The sequence below is a fragment of the Terrapene carolina genome, unplaced genomic scaffold (assembly GCF_002925995.2).
Source record: "Terrapene carolina triunguis isolate 2854851 unplaced genomic scaffold, T_m_triunguis-2.0 Scaffold130, whole genome shotgun sequence".
In the NCBI taxonomy this organism is placed as follows: domain Eukaryota; kingdom Metazoa; phylum Chordata; order Testudines; family Emydidae; genus Terrapene; species Terrapene triunguis.
In genome coordinates this window covers 10,707,881-10,726,476 of record NW_020664481.1, presented here as the reverse complement: position 1 = coordinate 10,726,476, position 18,596 = coordinate 10,707,881, and the positions used below count along the sequence as shown (strand labels likewise).

General features: G+C 38.4%; 1 protein-coding gene across 2 annotated transcripts in view; it reads left to right on the top strand.

The window, feature by feature from the left end:
* The window catches only part of GNAS (GNAS complex locus), a 240,707-nt gene that overhangs the window by 142,191 nt on the left and 79,920 nt on the right, over positions 1-18,596 (top strand). For both annotated transcript variants that reach the window (XM_029911755.1, XM_026652657.2), the window contains 2 exons: positions 8,352-8,406; positions 8,500-8,619. In XM_029911755.1, the coding sequence (XP_029767615.1) occupies positions 8,352-8,406; positions 8,500-8,619 (175 nt within the window). The remainder of the gene's footprint in view (positions 1-8,351; positions 8,407-8,499; positions 8,620-18,596) is intronic.

Sequence of the window (18,596 nt, the reverse complement as noted above, 5' to 3'; positions counted from 1 at the left end):
CATAAGCATGGTGTCATTAGTAAAATAATACTTGAGGGCTTGTCTCCACAGGGCAGTGGTGCACACTAGAAGGGTATTTATTTCCAAAGCACACCAATGTGTTGCATGCTCACTGGCCCGTGTAGACTGTGCTGGCGTGAACTAAAAGTTCCCTTGTGTGCATTAACATAGTGCTGTTTCTGACCTTGACTCTTTACTTTTCTCCCCTCTCTTCTGTTTAAACCTCTCCCTTCTCTATTAAGTGAGAGAATTCTTTCCTGGGTGTCTGGCTGGTGAGTCTTGCCCACATGCTCAGGGTTTAGCTGATCGCCATATTTGGGGTTGGGAAGGAATTTTCCTCCAGGGCAGATTGGCAGAAGCCCTGGGGGGTTTTTTCGCCTTCCTCTGCAGCGTGGGGCACGGGTCACTTGCTGGAAGATTCTCTGCATCTTGAAGTCTTTAAACCATGATTTGAGGACTTCAATGGCTCAGACACAGGCTTGATACAGGAGTGGGTGAGTGAGATTCTGTGGCCTGCATTGTGCAGGTCAGACTAGATGATCATAATGGTCCCTTCTGACCTTGAAGTCTGTGATTCTATGAGTGTCTTTTATCTCTCCTATGCACTGTTTCTCAATCTCTTCTTCCTCTTTCCTTCTCATTTACTTGTATGTCCAACCTTTTCATCCTCTGGTGACTCTCACATATATCAAATAGACAGGGTTGCTGGTAAACTAAACTAACCTACTGCATTGTATCAGTCATGTGTTTATAAAAGAAAGTACTTTGATTCAAAACAGATAGCTCCTTGGATTTTAGACTCTTATAATGTGCATAACAGAAGAATTTTGGTAAAGCCAGGCTGCAAAACTTGGCTTACTGCTGAATCACAAAGTAACTTGGGAAATTTCTGTAAATATGTACCCTAATTTAATGTTGTTGTTGTTGTCTTCATAATACTAATGAATTTCATGACCTATAGTCCTAGTCCTGTAGATCTTGGATGTATTATTTGGTATATATTGGATATATTTTAGGCAAACTCAAACACAGTGCATATTTCACTTTTTATCAACTTTCATAGGAGGACTAAATAAATGTTAATGTACTTTTTGTGAATATTAATAAGAACATAAGAACGGCCATATTGTGTCAGACCAAAGGTCCATCTAGCCCAGTATCCTGTCTTCCGACAGTGGCCAATGCCAGGTGCCCCAGAGGCGATGAACAGAACAGGTAATCATCAAGTGATCCTATCCTTGTCGCCCATTCCTAGCTTCTGGCAAACAGAGGCTAGGGACACCATCCTATCCCATCCTGGCTAATAACCATTGATGGACCTATCCTCCATGAACTTCTAGTTCTTTTTTGAACCCCGTTATAGTGTTGGCCTTCACAACGTCCTCTGGCAAGGAGTTCCACAGGTTGACTGTGCATTGGGTGAAAAAATACTTCCCTTTGTTTATTTTAAATGTGCTACCTATTAATTTCATTTGGTGACCCCTAGTTCTTGTGTTATGAGAAGGAATAAATTACACTTCCTTATTTACTTTCTCCACGCCAGTCATAATTGTATAGCCCTCTATCATATTCCTCCTTAGTCATCTTTTTTTCCGAGTCTTACTAATCTCTCCTCATATGGCAGCCATTCCATACCCCTAATCATTTTTGTTGCCCTCTTCTGAACCTTTTCTAATTCTAATATCTCTTTTTTGAGATGGGGCGACCACCTCTGCACGCAGTATTCAAGATATGAGAGTACCATGGATTTACAGAGAGGCAATATGATGTTTTCTGTTTTATTATCTATCCCTTTCTTAATGATTCCCAACATTCTGCTAGCTTTTTTGACTGCCACTGCACATTGAGTGGATGTTTTCAGAGAACTATCCACAATGACTCCAAGATCTTTCTTGAGTGGTAACCGCTAATTTAGACCCCATCATTTTATATGTATAGTTGGGATTATGTTTTCCAATGTTCATTACTTTGCATTTATCAACATTGAATTTCAACTGCCATTTTGTTGCCCACTCACTCAGTTTTGAGAGATCCTTTTGTAGCTCTTTGCAGTCTGCCTGGGACTTAACTATCTTGAGTAGTTTTGTATCCTCTGCAAATTTAGCCACCTCACTGTTTACCCCTTTTTCCAAATAATTTATGAATATGTTGAATAGGACCGGGCCCAGTACAGACTCCTGAGGGACAGCACTATTTACCTCCCTCCATTCTGAAAACTGACCATTTATTCCTACCCTTTTGTTTCCTATCTTTTAACCAGTTACCAACCCGAGAGGACCTTCCCTTTTATCCCATGACTGCTTACTTTGCTTAAGAGCCTTTGGTGAGGGACCTTGTCAAAGGCTTTCTGAAAATCTAAATACACTATATCCACTGAATCCTCCTTGTCCACATGCTTGTTGACCCCCTCAAAGAATTCTAGTAGATTGGTGAGGCATGATTTCCCTTTGAAATACACTTGCACATTAGTGTAGCTGAAAAAAATGACTATGTACAGCTATAATAAATTCAGATGGAAAGCACATCAGCCGATACAATATTTTATTTATATATAATATAAAAATTATACTATATTTAAATGAGTGCTGTGGTATGGATTAATCCTTACCTGCAGGAGGCTACTCTTCTGCTTTCTAATTGTGACGAGCTCTTGTAAGAACACAAGAGGGGTGTGCTCCACTGCCAGTGGCTCTCAACCTTTCCATTAATTTGTAAAATATGAAAGCAAATTGATATTCTGTTAGTTCAGCACAGGTACATATCTTTTTTTCAGTGGGAAAGAGAGCTACGTGATGTTGCTTTTTGGGGTACTTTTGTAAAAGTTATGCTGGCTATATGTACTGTTTTTGTTTGGCAACTAGTTTGTTTAACTGGAAACATAGTGTTGCCAGGTACAAATTGGTAGTTTTTTCACCCCCACAAGTTAGTGGAATGGTCATGTAAGCAAATTCAGGACAGTGAGCTAATTTTGTCATTGTTTCAGAAGTTGAGGTAATGCCTAAGACATTGACCATTGTAAGTGGCAAAAGCCAGGTTGTTAACAGCCTTGAGAGGAAGCCAAAGGCAGTTAATAAGCTATATTAAAACCAAGTATATATCCCTCTGGTTGTCGCATTTGGCAATGTAGATTTAAAGGGAATTTTGCTGTTTGTTGTTTGCAGCAGTCATATAAATATTTAGTAAATTATAGTGCAGCCTGACAGCTACAGTAAATTGTCAGCATCCTAGAATAATTAATAAGTGTGATTTTAACTCTATTTGAGAAAAGTTACATAATCTGGACCCAGTGATCTCAAGGAAGAGTTCCTGTTTCCAGGCAGATACCCTACCTATCTCTTCCAGGTTCTGGATAGACTGGCTGTTGGTCAAATAATACATTAATGGTACTGAAGGGCATACTACTACTTCACAAGCAAAGGAAATGCGTTATGCCTAGGATGCTTTTATTTATTTCTTGCAGATTTTAAAGCAGGCTCAGAAATAAAAAAAGCAAACATCCTTTAAAAATGAATGTCAGCATAGCTTATATAAACAATGCTGAGGTTTAATTATTGTACTCACGTTACAGTAGGCCTAAGTGTATTAGGTTTTTCAGGGAACGTCCCTGCTTTAGGTGGTCTTCATGCCTCGATTAACTAGCATCATAATCCACTTTCATAAATACACTTCACCCTCATTAGAAGTGTTTCTCTGTTATATACTCTCTGATCAAAGGCTTTTACTTTGACTCCCATATATAGTACATCAAACATCACTGTAATCACCTCTTCACTGCATCTTTTATAACACGTTTGGTTACTAAAAATGTTTTTATAATCAGGCTGTGAAATTTGCTGTGCAGTCCCCATTTTATTGGGAAAATGTTTCTCTATCACTTCTAAAAAATAATTTAGGTACTTTGTGAACCTTGAAATGATGGTGGCACATTGTAATGGATTTTATTTTTTTTTTAACTTTCTAAGGAAAAAATAATTAAAACAGTTTTGTTACTCTGAATTTCTGAAGGATATGGGTTTTCTTTTCCAGCAGTCTCACTGAAGACCTGCCATAGCATATGGAGAAAAGTATTTTTTTTTCTTTATCATGTCTCTGTATATAATATCTTTAATAGTAATTGTATTGTAGAAAGAGTAAAACACTCTAGTATCTGATTTTAAACTTGTTTTTTTTCTTTGTAGTATTAGTATTCTTAGCACCGACAGGACTGTACCCATTCCTTTATAGTACAGTACATGGCTTCTTAACCTGCCAGCGGTTCTAACTGAACATGTGATTAATGAGAGGTTGAAACTAATACTTTGTTCTGTCAATTATTTTAACCAGTAGAGCAATCATGTCACACGTTTTATTAATGTGACCATGTTTTAATAATTACCATAGCACATTTTATTTAATGCCTTCAGGCTAACAGTCTGATTTCTTCCCCTCCTCCTCCTAGCAAAGCGTACACTGATTCGCAAAGAGTGAACTGACTTCCTGGTCTTTGCTGCCACCAATAAAGCTTTTGAAATATTAAAGTAGAAGTTGTAAGTTTTTTCAGAAGGTCCCTATACCCAGTTTACAGATGAATATTCACATAGTTCCTGGGTTCTAAAATGCAATAAAATTGACAATTAAGTCAGACTACAAAAAGGCAACTTGCTTGGTAGCCTGCTGGCTATGTAGGATTTGATAAAGCATTATAAAGTCAAAACTAAAAAAAAGTAGTTGTCGTCTTTAATAGAAAATCATTAGGGCACTGATTCAGAAAAGCACTTAAACACATGACGTGCTTTACTGAATAGGGATGCTTTTCCTAATCAGGGTCTAGGCCTGGACTTCAAGGCAGGATTGAGTCTCTTAAGCTTTAAGGTGATTTGTGTTTTGACTTTCTTCCCTATTTGAAATTGAAGGTAATATTTTTCATGGTTCCTCAAACAGGTTTTAGTGGCCTTCATGATAAATGGATGCAGCTTTCCCCCCACCCTTTTAAATAGCCAAAACAACAGAGTTTGATAACTACTGTTCAAACTGCTCAGCTGCAACAGAATTTAACCCTTTGTTCTGGGCTGTGCGGACTGGCCCAAACCATGTTATAAACTGAGTTTGAAAAGGTGCCTTTAATCCCTGCATGAATCTATGTATACCACAAGCTCTGGAGAAGACATACGGAGCTGTGAGTAAATTAAACATGAATGTTTCCATGATATTATATCTAATCTATCCCATGAAAAGATTTTGTTGGGATATAAACATTCCCTTGCAGTTTTGGGGATTGGGATAGCACACAAGAGCCAGAAATTGAAACAAACTAATATGTTTTCAGTTTATAGTTGAATGTTGTGCACAAGTAAACAATCAACATTAGTGGTGAGATGTAAGTGATCTTTAAAATTCTTAGTTTTTAAAATCTGAGCAGTCTTAATATTAATACAAGAAGAAAAGCTGTTTTAAATCAGAAAATATTTTTAACCTGGCAATGTTCCTATAAAAATAATTCTGGCCGTGGTGAATGGGTGGTGGTGGTTTCAGAACTCAGTAGGCTAAAAATATTTGTATAATTTGTGAAAATAGTGTTTTTATGTGAAGAGATGAATTCAGGCTACACTTTATAAATCCCTGAATAAAAGCTGGTACTAAGTAGCACTTTTTAAAAACAATTGCGCTGTACATCAGATATTGGCTGAACTATTGATGAGCCTGTTGAGTTTCCTGAGGAGTGAGGCACCTCATCGCCATGGAAAATTTATGCCTAGTAAACATTATAAAATACAAAATGAGATGATACATTCATTGCTGTGTAATAAGATTCTTTGTTTACAGGACATGCCACAGGGCCATGGCAACAAAAACACAAATAGGGGGACGAAGTATTCCTGAAGTAAAGATGGTGATGATTACCTAGCAATTTGTTAATTGTAGGAGTTTTACACTACTTCAGAATCCATTATCACTTTATTGTGATACTGATAGCTTGAGGATCTGTGAATGTAAATATGAAAGATTGACTTAAAATCTGAATGTAATATTAAATATAGAGCTTCTGTGGTCTGATTTGGGAATTTTTCATGAATGTACACTTAGCAAATATATTGAGAAAATGTTCTAAATAAAACCTCATTTGTTTTGGAGAAGAATGTAATTATAGTTGACCTTTTTAAAAACAAACATATATACATTAATTGTATGCATTGTTGTTGTAGTTGTATTGGTCCCACGATATTAGAGACAAGATGGGTGAGCTAATGTCTTTTATTGAACCAACTTCTGTTGGTGAGAGATACAAGCTTTAGAGCTTACACAGAGCTCTTCTTCAAATCAATATAAGATATTACCTCATCCACCTTGTCTCCAAACAAACACCTAAACCTGTTAGATTTTTGTTTTGCCTTTTTTAATGCCGTACCAAAATAAGGCAAAATAATTAAGTATAACCATTCTTTGTTTGAGCCCAGTCCTGCAGAAACACTGACACCTTGTATAGATCAGTAGTCCCGTGGACTTCAGTAGAACTGTGTATGTTTGCAGGTTCAGGGCCTCTTTGAATAAAGGGGACAAAATCAAACGAGAGTGAATGAAAGTCTCTCACTGTGAAGTTTGAATCAGTTACCATTTGCTTCCTGCCTTCCGTCTTCTCTCATCCCTAGCAGTTTCATTGCATTGTTTTGTTTAATGTTTACCCTATTCTGTAAGAGCACTAACCTTTAAAAGTGGGAAGTCACAGTGGTTAATGCGATTGTTACATTAACCACATAGCATTTTCGTACCTACCTTTTGTCTTGTAAAATGTTAGTGTGCTTGGTATGTGTGGGGGTGGGTGAGTGGGAGGGAATTTCTTGTCATCTCTTTAGTGGGGGGGGGGGGGCTAGGAAGAATAGAAATGAAAGGAGGACAATGAAAAGGAAAAGACGGAGAGCAGGCCTCTGTCTATCTCCCCCTGTCCTTCCCTTATTTTTCTTAGTTCAGTGCTTTTAGCTTCTACTGATTCATTGCTTTGTTCCCATCAGCTGTGCCAAATCCCTGAAGCAAAAACTGGTAGTCGTCAAATACAGTAAATTTGGAATCCGATGGTCTGTAGGTAGACTAGGAACACAACCACAACTGAGACTTCACATCTATTTGATGCTAGAATTCCACTACCCTGCCTGTCTGTTTCAAGCTACATGGCGCCTCAGCGCAAGAGGCCGTAATGCTGCTGTGTTCTTTCAGTCCATAAGTGCAACGCTCGCACCACAATCGGATCCTAGCAGCTGTAGGAAAAATTACCTCCAGACCTGCAGCTAGTCACAAAATGCAACGTGGCAAGTAGCTAGTGCACTGTATGTGTGTTCTTGGACTTTGTCTTCTTCCCCAAAGGCTTTTTATTCATGTTTTATTCTATAAACAGATTTCTCCACCCATCCCCAGCCAACTATGTCTGCCTGTATTATTGTTGAAGCAGTATTTTTCCTTCAGCTCTTCTTCTGCATTCCTGATTGTTGATTATACTTCCAGTTTCATTTTACTGTATTAAGATTCATGGTTACATCAGGTGTTTTTAATATGTTGATTATACATCTTATTTGATGTAATATTAAATATTTAATATTAAAATAACTTTTGTGGTCAGATTTGCATATGACATACATTACATAACATACCTAATGGATTTACCTTGAGAGTAATTTTGTTAGAGTCAATGGCTTCAGGATCTGAAGAAGAGCTCTGTGAAGCTCGAAAGCTTGTCCCTTCCCCCAACAGAAGCTGGCCCAATAAAATATATTATCTCACCCGTCTTGTTCCCTGTATTATGTTGGTAATTCTATGTAATAGATTTGTCCTCCTATCCGCACTATACTTTGCATGTTCATGTAGTTAAATTGTGTATCTCCTTCTGGTCTGAGCTCTCTGTTCCAGATGTTTTCTTCTCTGATTTTCTTTTCACCCTTAAATCTTCGTGTTACCCTGGTCTGCTTTGCTTTTTCTTTGTTGTTTTGACTTTTGGTAACTTGTCCCTTTTATCTCTTCATTTCCGCTCGTCTATAAATAGCCTCCAGGTATTTCTATTCTTTACACTCGAATCCAAACCTGCTTGATCTACAGAATGTCCATAGTATCACTAAGATGAGTTCCTCTCCATCTAAGACTACAATTTTAATAAGTTTATATGGGTTTATTATGATTAAACACATGTATCTGAAATCAAAATCTGTTTTCCTAAACAAGTAAGATAGTTGGTGATCTAACTACAAATGTGTTCAGTGACTGAATGGGAGTAAGCAGGCATCTCACTTGTATGTTTTGTTCTAATGTACTTTTTCATTTGCATTTCACTTCAGAAACCTCTGTTTTTGTGGTGCATAAATTTAATTTGTATGTTTCCTTGGTTACAGGGAGAAAAAAATGAAAATTCAGGATATTAAAAACAATATTAAAGAAGCTATAGAGGTACGTCTACAAACCATTGTGTCTTGCTTCTAAAAGCTGTTTTTAACCACTATCTCAGTAACAAATGTGGGGTATTTTTCCCTTTCTTTGCAGACAATAGTGACAGCAATGGGCAATTTGGCACCACCAGTGGAGCTAGCCAATCCAGAGAACCAGTTTCGAATCGATTATATCTTAAACTTAGCTAACCAGATAGACTTTGATTTCTCAGCAGTAAGTAAATTTCCTCTTCAGTTATAATCATGCTTTTTTGTGTGGATGATTATTTTTCACCTGTATCACAGTAGACGTTTACAAGAATATCATGCAATTCAATGAGCCTTCTTTACTGGGTACATAGGAACTGCCATACTGGGTGAAACCAGTGGTCCATCGAGACCAGTAAACGTCTGACAAAAGCCAGTACCTGATGCTGAGGGTGAGATGCAAGAAACCCTCCAGCAGGCAAATGTGGGATAATTTTGTCCCTCATGAAGAGCTCCTGATCCCTAATAGTTAGAGATAGTTTAAGCACTTAAATATGAGGTTTTATATCCCCTTCCCAAGTTTTTTGATAGCTAGCCATAATAGCTAGTGCTATTCTTGTTATCCATATAAATGACAAATCCTTCTTGGGTTTCTTTTTGTGTTGCTTAACTAAATAAAATATATAGTAACATAACTAAAATATGCAGGACCAGATTGTGGGTTGTCCTGCCTGGGACTCCAGGAGCCTTCTCCTCTTCCCCCTTTTTCTCTTATTTAGCTAGCCACAATCTTAAGGCAGTGGTTCTCAACCAGGGTACACAGAGGTCTTCCATGGGGTACATCAACTCATCTAGATATTTGCACTAGCAAAGACAATTTCATACAGACAATTACTTGTTTGTACTGCTCTAAATACTATACACGGAAATATAAGTACAATATTTATATTTCAATTGATTTATAATTATATTGGAAAAATGAGAAAGTAAGCAATTTTTCAGTAATAGTATGCTATCATACTTTTGTATTTTTATTTCTGATTTTGTAAGCAAATAGTTTTTAAGTGCGGTGTAACTTGGGGGTACTCAAGACAAATCAGACTCCTGAAAGGGGTACAGTAGTTTTGAAAGGTTGAGAGCCACTGATCTAGGGGTGTAGGACTGGCAGTTCTGGTGGTGCACTGCTGCAAACCAGCCTGTCCAGATAGGGTGGGGTCAAGCTCATCACCCAGTAGTGTTGAGCTAGTGTAGGGGATGATGCATGCTATACCTTTTGGAAGAGTGGCTGAGTTCTGGCATGACTCCAGCCAACATGCCACCACAGCTAACCTATCCAGAATTACACTGAGGGTTCTCACTAGTGGACTGCCCCTCCTCCCTCCCTGAACCTCATTAAACCTAGCCAATGGCTTTAAAGCCAGAGCAAGTCCAGAGTAAAAGCCAAAAGGTATAATTAGTTAACTTGTTTTTTGAGGATATATCTGCTGCCTCTGACTCGCTAATGCTGTCCCTTGACCTTGGAAACATCCAGCAGCCCCATAAAAATACAAGATGCTACTTCTAGTTACTTGGAAAACCACTGGAAAGGCAGTTTTGTTAATTACCTCATAGCATATGATACTTAGTTGTAGTGTTATGCCAGCAATTCCAGTGGCAAGATTCAAAAGACTTCATGGGTTCCAGAGGACTGACGGGTGTATTACTATACTGTAGCAAAGCTAGGGTCCATCTAGTCCAATATTTTGTCTCCAGTAGTGGCCAGCACCAGATGCTTGATAGACAGGTGCAAGAAGTCCTGAAGATGTGTGGGATAGCTTGCCCTGGCAAGGTTTTGACCCATCTAAACTTTAAAAATTGTTTAAACCAGCTAGTCTACAAATTCAGCGATGGAGACATTTTATAGCTATTATTGCTGTCAATAATTTTCCTGCATCAGTCATCTTACACAAGGAATGTCCTCACATAGCTTGTATCTAACGAGCACGTCACTAATGAGCAGTACTCCAATATTGAGATTGACACTGTGATCTCACAATCCAGAGAACCTGCAAAGTTCAACAAAATCAGAAAGGTGGGGTGAGGTCTTGTTTGCCCCAAAGCCAATATAGTAAGAATACCAAAGTAGTAGTAGTAATTAGCACAAACAATCAATCTTAGTAAAGCTGTGAATCCACATGAAATTTTAATTTAAAACTATCTCTCATATTGTTAGTATGTCTTCACATGTTTTACAGTTAAATGAAAAATCTTGTGCTTCAGTTCTACAAAGAATTCCATGTTTTGAGTGCAATAAATAGAAGTATTTCTGAGGGCCAAAGCATTACCTCTCCACTCACTCTTGCGTTGGCTTGCTGCCTGCAGCTCTCACCAAGACTAGTATTTTGTGGTGCTTCAGGTTGAGACAAATAATATTGTGATAGATTCCTATGATTCTCTGTAATCAACCTCTGATTTTTAAATCAGACTCTTCTCTTTTGGCTTGTTGCAGGCCTCAGCGTTTTCTTCCAGTTAGTGGTATTTGTGACTTTTCCTGAAGCAAGCGATAGTTTTATACTCTGGGAACTGCAGATAATTTAATAAACCGACAATGCATGTGCACATGCATGTACAGTAAATTAAGGTGTGTTCAATATACAATGAAGAAAATCAAGAGGTCCAGCCTGTTTTTTTTTCATCCAGTCACAACCTGAAAAACTTTCATCTGGACCCTTTCTCAGTCCTGCAGTTAGTAGAGATTCCTTTTACATATTTGGAATATCCTGTGTGCTTTTTCTCATAAATATAGAATTTCCTTTTGGTGGCTTTGAGACATGCTTATTTTGAGGGACACAAAGATCTAATTGGGGCATGCTCAATAAAATATGGAATATTTGTTTGCTATTATCTCTAGTAATATAAATGGATCAGTCCTTTTCTAATTAATCAGGAGGCCTCAAAAGTTTGCCTTATTTTATTTACAGATTAAGAGCTGAGTAAATCAACAGTCTGGATTGAAGGCAATTAGTTATAGAAATACAATTTTTAGGAAATGTTTCTTTACAAATCCAGCAAGTTTAGAAGCATTCACACAATGAAGTGTTTTGGGGGGTTGTTCCATGGTCCTTAGTAATAGAATATATGTGCTATGTTCATCCAGGATAAAAGCTGTCTTCATGTTTTAGAGCAGGGTAGAATCCATAGAAGCAATCTTACTCGCTTTCAGATGTATTTGAACTTGTTTAACAATCTTCTTCCTGCTTCCATTAGTAAATGAACCATTTTTACAATATTTTAGTTTTGTGATGGTTTCAAATTCTCATGAAAAGTAGAGTTCTTCTAGGAACTAATATAATCCTACCTCACAAGGATATTGTGCTGATTAATTCATGAATGTTTGTAGAGGTCTGTGGGATCTTTAATGGAAGGTACTGAAGAAGTGGAAGATACGACTGATTCTTCTGGCATTGATTCACCTGACTGACAGGCCGTTGTTTTGTAAAGAGGAGTGGTCAGTGGTGTCTTTACTGTTACATAGACATCTCTAAATACTATGCCCTAAGAGCTTCATAGTAAGATTTGGTCTGTATTCTTGTGATGGTTACAGACTAGCAAGTCGGTTCTGTTGACACTGATCCACTGCCAAGATTTGAAGACATCTGGCACTCCACAGATATAGTTGGCTGGCAGAATCCTAGGAAAACTGATTGTCAGGTGACGATTTGTCAGTCATGGATAGTCCCACAGAAAAGAAAGGGTTAATCAGTCAGAGAGAGCTGCTCCACGTTGTGATGGTTACACACTTGTGGCTGAGACTACAGACTCCCCTGAGAATGTTAACACCAGTGAGTCTGGAAAACCTCTTCAGTCTTGCATTGATGGGGAAGTGTGAAAAAAGAGAGAGACAAGAATTCTGGTGTTCTGAGCAATTTTTTACTGAGGGCACTGGCCCACTTCTCCTGCCTCTCACTCAGTTGGACTGTTTTTCTTCTAAGTTGGCTAACTGCTGTGAAGCCCCAGTTATCTCTATCAGCTTGTGAGAGAGAAGAATAGGACTTGATCCATCAGAGCTTAGGACAACAGCTTCTTTTAAATTTCCCACCTCCCCCACTTCTGGTTTCTCTCCTTACTGAGCTGCCTACTGCCCCCAGCTGGCAGGTTTTGTACAGGACTAAACATTCCAGTGCCAGCTCCCAAAAATGGGCTTCCCAACTACCACTGATGCTTTGGGCCCTAACATTCCATCCTCCAGCTTCCCAAAACACTTTTTGTTAGAATAGCTCTGATGCTGCGGGAACGGAAGGATTATCATCCACTTTGTTCCTGTTATACTACTACTTCTTTTAGCCACCTCTCTTAATATCTGCTCTTTCTCTTGTGTTGGTGGTGAATGAAGTAAGGCAGGGAATCTGACCAAGTCCACAGATATTTCATCTCCAGACAAGAGCCTTTGTGTGTATATTTCTAAGGCAGAAGGTGACACACCAGTTTAGGGATACAAATCAATAGTTTAGGGTGATTACAAATGCTTCATGAAACTCTCATGTTTTCTTGAGCAAAGAAATTGTTTTGATTTTTAAGCACCGATCCTGCAAAGACATATGTACGTGCTTAACTTTATGCTCTGTGAGTAGTCCAATTGCCATATTTAAATAAGTTAAGGATGTCGTATATAAGTGTTTGAAAAATTGAGGTTTTAAACTGGATTTCCATTAGCCACCAACTTGGACAAATACTGTTAGCAAGTTCTGTCCCCAGTGATATGAACTGTAGTCTCAGCTGACCTGATTTGAGTGTAGGTTGTATTCCACTGGCACCTGAAAAATTTAACCTGTGTATTAATTATGTGAATTAAATAAATTAAAGACTGAGGATGTCCCAAGATGTTAACTCCCCGGGCATAGTAATTAAAATGTATGGTCTGTGAATGTCTTGGTAGAAATAATGCAAACTTTGTGTGTTGTAGAGGATTTAAATGCACCAGATAGCACACACAAACAGAAAATCTAAAACTCCAAAAAGCCCACGATTTTCTGTAGGTGGAGAGAGAAGCCTCAGCCTTCTGGTTTGCAAGTTATGCAGTACAGCTAAGCAGATCCTGATTATATGATAAATGATTTTAGTGAATGATGACATTTAAAACTGTTTTAAGAGGCTGCTAGATGCCAGTATCACTGTATGTGTGTGCTGCAGTAACCTTCACTTACTACTCTTTTTAAATTTTATAAATATATAAATTACTATAAACTTAAAATAAAAATGAAATCTGTAATTAGTTCAGAGAAAAAATAAGGGGATTCTAAAAGCAAATTATTCATTTAACTTTACTTTCTGCTCATGCCTACATGTTTGAATTCACTTCAGACACAGAAGAGACACGATATGGGAGTTAATACTTTATTTTAACCTGAGAAAGCTACAGTATCAGTCTTTGTGGGATGAGGGAAGGGAGAATGTAAAAGATCCCCTAATATGTTTTCTTCTCTACCCTTCCCACACTTTGTCCTTTCTTGTACATCGCTTTACCCCCCAGACACATGCAGTGCCGATACCCAAATATAGCAGAACTTTACCTGCTCTGACTCTTTAACAGTGTTTGGGGCTAGCAGTAGCACATTGAAACAACACATTCCGCCCCTTTTTTTTTTAACAAGATAGTAATCACACCTTTCATATATTGTGTGTTAATGCTGAGAAATTTGGGGTTTGTTTTTTTTAGCAGTAGTGATGATATTTAATTGTATTTAAATGCAATAATAGATATACTATTTTACATATTAGGGTCTACCAACTTTCTTTCCCATTTGCTCATTTGGAACTCATGTTCCAGCTGGTATCCAGAACTCTGCTCTCAGTGTGGTGTTTGAACTGGATTTTCTATGAGGATATGCAGAAACTGCAAAGTAAGCAGATGGAGAAACATAATAGAGAGAACACTTGTGGTGCTACATCTCCAAAATATAGAGGAGTCGCCCTTTGAGGGCTATAGGTATTTAGGGCCACATAATGCAAGATGCTGAGCACCCTCCCATTTGAATTCACCTCCCGTGATCATCTTCTAAGCACTCATTTTCAGGTCGTCTGGAAAACACATGTTTTCTAAGTGCTGAGTCAAAGATAAACAGAATTTAACACCCATATGACTTTTTGGTGTTTGGGTTGCTTTGTTTTTTTCAGTTTGGAAAAGAGACAACTAAGGAGGGGGGATATGATAGAGGTCTATAACATCATGAATGGTGTGGAGAAAGTGAATAAGGCAATGTTATTTACCCTTTTCCATAACACAAGAACTAGGGGTCACCCAATGAAATTAATAGGCAGCAGGGTTAAAACAAAAGGAAGTACTTGTTCACACAACGCACAGTCAACCTGTGGAACTTGTGGCTAGGAGATGTTGTGAAGGCCAAAACTATAATGGTGTTCAAAAAAGAATTCGATAAGTTCATAGAGAATAGGTCCATCAATGCCTGTTTGCAAAGATGGTCAGGGTTGCAACGCCATGCTCTGGGTGTCCCTAGCCTCTGCCTACCAGAGGCTGGGAGTGGATAACTGGGGATGGATCATTTGCTGATTGTCTATTCTGTTCTTTCCCACTGAAGCACCTGGCATTGACCACTATTTGAAGACAGGATACTGGGCTAGATGGACCATAGGTCTGATCCAATATGGCCGTTCTTATGTATTTAACATTATTCATTAGCTAATCTTCATAACATCCCTTTTGTAAATGAGGAAACAGAGATATGAGACATTAAGTGATTTACCTAAGGCCGCACACTTCATTGTCACTGGTAGAATTGTGTTAGAACTAAAATTTCTTTAGACCATGCTGTCTGGCTAGAGCAGAAAAATGAATAAAAAAAGTAAAATTATATTCACTAATGTACTGAGCTATAGGAAAGATATGTCTTAAACATAACATAGGAACACCCAAGATTCTGCGTTGGGAATAAATTTGATATACTGCAGTGTCTTATTAAACATGACTAAGCTTAAGATTGTGTCACAGTTTTTTGTAGTAAAAGTCACGGACAGGTCACGGGCAGTAAACAAAAATTCACGAATGCCCATGACCTGCCCCTGACTTTTACTAAAAACAACTGTGACAAAATGGGACTAAGCCTAAGCCCTGCTGTGGGAGGGGAAGGTGGGGTCCAGCACCTGCTGCCCATGGTGGCTGGGGACTCCAGGCCCCCTATCCCCCCACCATGCCGCCTGCGGCAGCAGGGATCTCTGAGGGCCCCCCGGGGGCTGAAGCAGAAAATGTCACGGAATCTCTGACCTCTGTGACATAATCTTAGCCTTAAACATGACTTAAATTGAGAGGAGGACAGTGTATTTGGTGATGTGACTTTGTTAAAAATTCAGCACATTTGGTAATGGACAACTAGATTTCCTGAAAACAAGTGCTTGGTTTTTGTATTAGCATTTACTGGCAGGCGATCTGGCCAGCTGACAGTAAGCAGTTAAAGTACTTAATTCACAGTAACATCCCCATTTTTGTAATCCTTGCTTCCTGTTTCAGTGTACCTTGTATTCCAGTGGCAGGAGGCTAGGAGACCCTCTTGAAGCTATGAACCTGAAGAGAGAACCTTCTCTGTTTTACTGCCACTTATCCAAAGAGCTTCAATGTGTTTTGAATAGCACTGTATCCAACGTCTTGTCTTTGGCATATTTTCAGCAGATAGTTTCTGAAATCTAAATGTACAAATATCTAAATTTTAAAAGGAGACTGGCTGAGTTAGGGGATTGATAAAAGAACATGGAGTCTGTCAACTCTAAGTTTCCAGTCTGAACCCAGTCTGGGTCAGAAGTGACCACGAGTAGCCATTACCATCTGATGGACTGTTCTGTGGCTTACGAGAAATGAGAGGCTTCAGTCCTCATCCTAAGAACCTCCATCATAACTGGAACACATTTTTGGGCAGCCCAAGCAAAGGAAAAAGATTGAATGGACATAGAGATTCAAAAGCCTTCTTATAAGGTGTTGCTTCTAGACAAAATTTGAGGGAAGCCCAGCACTTGCCATGGCCATGTTGGTACCATGTCTGGATGAACAATGGATTTCAGCCTTCAGGGACTGTAAAATTTGCACTATTTATGAACTCTAGAAACATTTTTAAAGAGAGAAATCCAAAGTGTAAAAAATAGTGTAAACCAGCAGTACCAAAATAATTCCTAATGATTAGAAAGTTTCTGACCATTTACTGATTGTAAGGGTTTCCCTTAGCTACTCATGAATTTGTTGTAGTTTTTGCTTCCCAGCAAAAGCAGCTGCCTGCAGGCATCAAGTGATTCAAAACCCTGTGTCCTGTATAGTCACAGTAAGAAGCATTTTATCAATGTTCAGAAGTTCACAACAGTTTTGAAGTATCCAAGATCAAGTCAGTTGTACATGTGTTTTAAACTAAACCCAAACAAAAATCTGAAAATCAGTTGAAATATACTTTGTTCACTTGGCAAATGTACTTTAACTTATTCTTTACAGTAATATAATGGGTGCAGTTGGTGTATACTTATATATACCTATACTGGGGGAATATGCTAAAACTGTTCACCAGTTTTAACATATTCCCCAAGTGTATTCTATAAGTATATTAGATATGGAATATATTCTTAAAACAGTGTTATCTTGCCAACTGGTTAAAAGATGAAGAGCTATTTATTTATTAATTAATCATACCCATTGTACTTCATAGTGTTCTAGTAAGCGTTCGTTGTATATTTTATAAAGCTAATGAAGGCTTATGTAGTAATATGAGACCTCAGTTTAGCTCTGTGAAAAATGTGGGAAGAGGTAGAAACCACTTTTCTTGATGGGCTGTGAAGCTTGGAAAAATTCTAATTTGTGAACTTTTTCCTTTTTATTAAATAGCAGTCAGTTTTACATATTGGTTTCTAAATTGTTTAGAATGGATGTTGGATTACTGCACATTTGTGTGTGTGTAAAAAGAATAAAAAATAAAGACAACCCTGAAGACAGCGTCATTGTCCTTCACTGGATTTTCTTTAGGTGAATAGAAAATTGAAACTAGGGTTTAAATTTTGAAACCGAATGATGATGATTTTCTGTAGTAGGAATTTATGGTTTTAAATTGACAGTGATCAGCGTGATTATTTTAGGGGAGGAAAATAAGTTGACAAAAATGCTCTATTAATCAAAGTGAACCAGGTCAAGATAGCTGAAGAGGTTAATTGTAACAGAGCTGATGATAAACAGAAATGATAAGAAGCCTTAGAATTGGCGTGATTTTTCTTCCTGTGGACACATTGTAAAAATACTGAATAATCTAAATAGTTGTTGGTTTTCTGTCCTGAATCTTTTAGAAAATTTATATTTCGGTCATTAGAAAAAGTAAAGAATGAGGAGAAATTTGGTTTTTGTTGGGATGTGAGGAAGTGAAGCATGGGATAAATGTTGATCACTGAGGCTACTTTGCAAATGTAGCAAATAGAAATGTTTGGTTTGTGGCTTGAGCAAAAAACCTAATAAGTGGGAGATCTTGCTGAGTTTGTGCAAGGACTGCTTTTACTTCACCCATCATATTCCCTGTACTGTCATCTCTCAGCCAACTGAATTGCCCAAGATTAGATGATATTCTCTCATTTTCCATGTAATCAGAATAATAAATGCTGTATAGGGGACAACCTGGTGCTTAAAATATGCAAGAACATCACAACTCTGTTTTCACGCTGTAGAGTACGTTAAAATGGAAAACACAAACCAGTCCATGTTGCTATTTCAATAGTGTTCTCGGGGTGGGGTAAGTCAAAACAGAATGTGTTCTCCATCAGTATGTTTCTTTGATGCATTTGGTTAACTTTTGGTGCAACACAATAGAATAGCCCCTCTACAGTTTCAGTGATTTGTGAAAATGGGCCTGGGGAAAATTCAGTGACTATTTCAGATAATCTTGATTATCTTTCTATCCAGCTTGAGTTCAGAGTGGTGTTGGACTAGAAATATGGTGGAGGTGATGTTTTTACTCTTGATCCCCATACGTTGTAGGGGGGTTTCTCCACCCCCATCACCAACTATGGTGGTAGGCACCCGGAGCAGCCAGTGGAGAGCAGAGGTGAAAGTAAGCCGGTCCCGTCCTGTATGGTGTTCCGGTAAGAAAGTGGCTGCCAGTACACAGCCGACCGTACGAGCAGGGCCTCTGATGTGGGGCGGCAAAAGGGGCAGCTGCCTCGGCGGGCAGGGATTTAAAAGGGTCTGGGGCTCCCGGCAGCAGCCAGAACCCTGGG